Genomic DNA, 6,000 nt, shown 5'->3' on the forward strand with positions numbered 1-6,000 from the left:
CTCTACTCGACACTCATTAAACCCATTATAGAGTACAATGCCCCTTTTGGAATGTACGTCACAAGACATCTGCAACAGCTGGAAAGGCCACAGAAGTACCTCACAAAGAGGATTACTGGCCTCAAACAAATGCCCTACACTGACCACCTCAAAAAACTCCAGCTTTACTCTGTAGCATATCACCTACTCCGAGGTGATCTCTGCCTAACATATAAAGCTATGTCAAACCCAGAGCTGTTGGACATGCTACACCTAAAGAAATCCCAATCCCTCCAAGCTACATGCACTAGGGACCTAAACCTTGTCACCACAATAAACAGGACATGCTGGAGGGATAGATTCCTGTCCCAGAGACTTCCCATACTCTGGAACAGGCTACCCATCTATGTCAAGCAAAGTTCTTCATTAGCACTCTTCAAGAAAAATCTTGATGAGTGGATGGGAAATAGGAAATACGCCCCGGGGATCACTTCTGTGTCTCTCTCGACAGTTGCTCAGGAAAATAACTTTCTTGGGTGGCGTAAGCCAGGGAACCTTGTTGGCTAGGCTTACGTAGGCCCTTGGGCCGATAGCCTAGTACCTACCTATGAACATAGCAGCTGATGATAACATAGTAATGTGATAAGGTGGCACAAGGCCATACCTGATTTGCAGGATGGCCATATAATGACTGGAGCTAGCTTTATCACTGAATCTTCAGTCAATGGAGATTCTTATTGTAAGAGAAACCATGTGGTGTTGGAGTGGTTATGCTACTTGATACATCTATGTCATGAGAGAAAAGTTCTTCTGGAAGTATTTCAGCTTCTGTTGCCCATGGGGGTTCTTATAGAGTTGACTCTCTTTGCCTTCAGGCTTCATGTTTATTATCCATTTGAAAGTTCTGAAAGGGCATCGATATGCTATGGACAAGTGGTGCACTGAAGATTGATAGGGATCTGCCAGTCACACTCCCACTAACACTTTGCACCCAGGGTGTCTGGCCCCTTCACTCTCTGTAGTCAGGGAATAATATTCAGAGCATATAAATGAACATGTTACAAAATATGCAGTAGTTTTAAATATCAATGTAGGCTGGGAAAGATTACTAGAAAAAGAAATTAGCTTTAAAAAGTTTGTTTGATGTATACACCATACCTAGAATTATAACAAAATCTGGGAAATTTAGAATTATGTTAGAGAATGTCAGAATAAATACTTTACACAACTGAGAAGCTAGCAGAAAATGTTCAACAGTGAACGAGGCATGTTGTTTGTGTTGTAAAAGTTATGCCACAGGTGAGTGGGAACACCTATTTTGATCCTGTGGGGTACGTGATAATTTAAGGAGGGAGATACAGGAGTTACAATGATATATAAGTAAAGATGTAATGCTGGGTTTTGATACCTTGCTATTCAGGTGTGAGAAGAATAGCCACTTCCATCTCATAGTGGATGATTGTTATGGGTAAGGAGGCTCTTGACCAAAAAAAAAACTATTACTATATGACAGAAATCACAGCATGCACCCAAACTAGAGGAAGCAGTTAATGCTGATAGGGGAGTTGAGAGATGAAGAGGAGAAGATGGTGCAAAGAAGTAGACAGAATGTTACTAAGATGTTGTTTCCATAGCTTCAGTACATATTACAAAGGAGGAAGAGAGAAGGGAAGTCAAAATAGGTAACAGAAGAAATTTTCCAGATGACATTAGTACTGGGTCAATGGCTGAGGCTTATTAATTTCTTATGAATGTGAAATGTTCCCCATAGCCTGTATATTGAAAGGGATTAAAAAGAACGGCAAAATTCTGAGTCAAAATCAAGGACATCTCTGAATATCAGGGGTAGAAGAGAGGTTCGTGGCTTCCATTTCTTACTTCCCTATTACCAAGACTGGCCTGTAAACAAAGTTCTCTAAAACACAACTGTAGATTGGCGCACTGAAGTAATAATTTGGTTCAAGTCCACCAGCATTTTTGTAAATGGATTTATACCCAAAGGCAAAACAGTAGGCACCAAACTTTCTAGAGTCTTATCAATACCTCCACTAGGACTCACCAGATGGGAAATCACTGTGGTCATGTGACCCTTTTCTTCTGAGAAAGTAATCCACAGAAGGTATTGAATCCTCACTCCTGATGGCTAGGCTGGTAGACACTGTACTAGCATTCTGTAAACGCTGTGTAGCATGTGACAAACTATGTACTTTAGTTACATTATACTGCTACCCTGCAGACTGGACAATATGGAACTACCCTACAATCTGCACTTACTTGTAACTTATTCCATGGCATTGACAGTCTTTGATTAATGAACCTATCATGTTTTGTCATACTGTTAATGGTATAGTTGCACTTCTAGTGTCTTCTGCTCTACCAGCTGTATGTTCTGAGTAGTTCCACTGTGCCTTTTTAAAATGCGGGAGTTTGACCATAATGACTCGACAAACCTAGCTCATGTTGTACAAGTCTGAGGACTCAGAATTTCGTTTCACAGCTAGTTAAGATCACGAGCAAAACAAATGCAATGTAATTTAAATGAATAATATTTTCTTTCAGGGTTAAAGCCTCCCCCTATGCACATATACACACACTCCAAACCTCATTAGTCTCACTTTGAAGTTGTTGCATCTCAGACAAACAGTGATTACAGACAGGCAGTAACAAGTCAGACTTGATCTTTCTCCAAAAGGTTAAGAGATATCTTAAGATACATAGGATCTGAAAACAGGCAGCTGAAAACTTGATGTCCTATGCTTTGGTAACTTCAATACAAGCTCAGATAACATATGGAAATGACCCTAAGCTGTTCCAAGTGTAGGCTTTTTAGACTGTACTAAATGGAATGCTACTTTACATGTTAAGTAGAGCTCACCTCTGAGAAGAGTACACAATATAGAAAATAATAACACGTGGAATGTTTCTAAGTAAGTTATATTTAATTCCACTCCATTTTTTAGTTCTACATAGTAATCTGTAACTTTTCCGGTTCTATAAAGTGGCTAGTTTTAAGACTGCAGGACATGCACTGTATCCAGCAATGTTTTTTCAGCAAAAGAAAAGCACTGTGGAATGCTAAGCCTCTTCTCACCCAGCTACCTTGTGAGATTGGCATCCCATGTCAACATTACAGGTGGTGACAGTGTTGTTGCACTGTAGGTGTGCTTAGGTATCTGTCTTGTTACCAGTCCTGCTTCCCAATAAAACATAGTGGAGCTTGAAAAGACTTCTGCATTTCAGAGATTAATATGGTTAAGCAAGCTCTCTAGTTTATAATTTTTTGCTTGAGAGAGGTAAACTCCTTAGGAAAAAAAAAAACACATCACAAGCAGTTTGTCACTGTTTTGTTACAAAGGCAAATTACTCACCTTATACATTTTGACAGCCTCCTGTAGGGTTATGAAACTGTGCCCTGCATGTTTTAGAGAATCACGGCATACCACACAGATTGGTGTCTTTTCTTCTTTGCAGAATAATTTCAGTTTTTCTTGATGCTCTTCACAGAAAGTGCTAGTTGTTTCTGGCTTATAACTCTGGCTAACTCGCCTCGCCTTCTCTGCCAGGTTACCCAGTGCTCTATTAACAGCATACTTCCTGAATGGAAACTCCTTTCTACACTCAGGACAACGAGCAATATTTTCAGTGTCCCAGGAATGTGTAATACAAGATAAACAAAAATTGTGCCCACAATCCAGTGTCACTGGGCCCTGAAACAGTTCCTTACAAATGGAGCACATTAAATCCTGTAAATCATCTTCATCAGCTTGATTTCTGCTTGCCATCCTTCCTAACTGCAGTGCCTTTTTGCTTTCACTTTAAACAGCCTATTGGAATCCAGCATGAAACAATGTGAAAAACACTTCCTTATTAGTTTCTTCATGGTTCTAGAATTTCACGGACATTGACACTTCCTGATTCTTTCTTGTAGTCTTTCACTGACCTGATTAATATTAACCTTCGGAATTACTTTCTACGTCTCCACACTAAGGTATTGCCCCATACAAAGCACTGCTCGCATGTCACAACATGGCCTTAACATAAACAGCATAAGAAAAAATGTTTTCTTTAAAAGCTGCTTTTAACTAACAGTTGTATAAGTGTTAGAAACTTGAGTGACATTCCTGGGGTTCTCTGCTCTGTCCTCCCTTTTTATACTGTATGACACAATCTTTCTTAACAAGACAGCCACTACAGCTGTCATTTTAACTTTCCTTAAAAAGGTAAAATAGCTAATATAAAATCTTTGATTTCATGGAATAAAAGTCCTATCACTCAGCAAAAGCAGAAGATGCATTTTTCTTTTATCTGCATGAAATAATAGACATCACCGCAGCAGTCACAAAAGAGCAGTACTGCTACTTTCCATCTGTAAATATCACTGCCTGTAGCAGGGAAGGGAAAAAGGCTTGGATAAGGAAAACAGAATGGGAATAATAATAAAAACAAACCAAAATTTAGAACTAACACCATAATAGCACATAGATCCAGGAGAGAAAGATGAACGTAACAAGCTAAACAGATGCATAAACAGATTCATAGAAAATCTCTCTGTAGATGGACAAATTAAATACAGACCATGACAGATACTGCAAAGGCAGATATGTGGATACATATTGTGCAAACCAGTAGGTAGGTACAGTGTAAATGAGTTCTTATTGAATGTTCAAGGACTGTAAGTGTGATCCTCCAAAAGTACAGTTTTGTACCTACCATAAATGTAGATGTCCGATGGGTATGCATCTGCAGTCATCACATATGGGTTGTCCTGCCTCAGGCAGCCCTTCGGTCGGCCGGATTCCAAAGTCTGGGTCCGGCGTCGGCTGAAGTCGCCCTTTCCCCGACGTCAGAGCGCCTGGGGTATAAAAGTGTCAGCCGACGCCATCTTCCTCAGTTTTTCTTGCCCCAGATGCCAGGTGCCCTCTAAGGAAGGCTAAATTTGGAGAAATGCAATAAATTCCAAAAATGCAAAGAAAAAAAAAAAAAAAATATATATATATATATATATGTATATATATATATATATATATATATATATATATATATATATAAAACAAATACACCATAATAGATAACCCCAGCTAGCTATGAGAGGGCTAAGTACCCAATAAATACCACAGAGGGGAAGGAGGGAGGGTAAACCTGACTGCAGATGCATACCTATCGGACATCTACATTTATGGTAGGTACAAAACTGTACTATGTCCTTCAAGGATGCATCTGCAGTCATCATATAATATGGGTAGAATACCATAGCCAATCTGGGGGTGGAGGATCTATGTAAAGGATGGTGTAGCTAAAATGCCCTGCAAGACTGCCGTAGCAAAGCCTGCTCTGGATCTGGAATATAAAGGTAAATTGTAATGCTTGGAAAATGTATGCACGGAGCTCCATGTAGCAGCTTCTAAAATGTCCTTGGTAGCCACCCCTCTTAAGAAGGCTGTGGAGGTGGCTGTGGCTCTGGTGGAATGAGGTCTAATGTTAGCTGGCACAGTTTTTCCATGAAAGGAGTAACAAAAACGAATGCAATTCCCTATCCATTTTGAAATTGTCTGTTTGGAAATTGCTTTTCCTTGTGCACCAGCAGCATATGCTACAAACAGCTGGTCAGTTTTTCTGTAATTTTTAGTTCTGTCCAAGTAGTAGCGCAACTGCCTGTGTATGTCCAGGGTATGCAGAAGTTTCTCCCCTTTGTTTTGTGGATTTGGAAAGAAGGTAGGCAGGTGAATAGCTTGGTTTAATGAGACCCTGGATACCACCTTTGGCATAAATGAAGGATTGGTTCTCAATGAGACTAAATCCTGATGAAAAATAAGAAATGGCTGTACTGCCATGAGGGCCTGTAACTCAGATACTCTTCTTGCTGAGGTTATGGCCAGAAGGAAGGCAGTCTTCCAAGACAGGAACTGTAGTTCTGCAGATGCTGCTGGTTCAAAGGGAGGCAGTGTTAGTTTTTCCAACATGAAGTTAAGGTCCCAAGTAGGCACTGGTGGTTTCCTTGGAGGATTGATGTTTTTAATTCCT

At 40.0% G+C, this 6,000-nt stretch overlaps 1 protein-coding gene across 1 annotated transcript in view; it reads right to left on the reverse strand.

Moving 5' to 3' along the window:
• The window catches only part of LOC122813820 (zinc-binding protein A33-like), a 66,617-nt gene extending 62,739 nt beyond the window's left edge, over positions 1-3,878 (reverse strand). Inside the window, exon 1 of the mRNA XM_044086347.1 lies at positions 3,348-3,878. Within this exon, the coding sequence (XP_043942282.1) occupies positions 3,348-3,761 (414 nt within the window). The 5' untranslated portion in view covers positions 3,762-3,878. The remainder of the gene's footprint in view (positions 1-3,347) is intronic.
• Between the last annotated feature and the right edge of the window lie 2,122 nt (positions 3,879-6,000).

Source organism: Protopterus annectens, chromosome 10.part0 (genome assembly GCF_019279795.1).
Source record: "Protopterus annectens isolate FY-2018-M chromosome 10.part0, PAN1.0, whole genome shotgun sequence".
In the NCBI taxonomy this organism is placed as follows: domain Eukaryota; kingdom Metazoa; phylum Chordata; order Ceratodontiformes; family Protopteridae; genus Protopterus; species Protopterus annectens.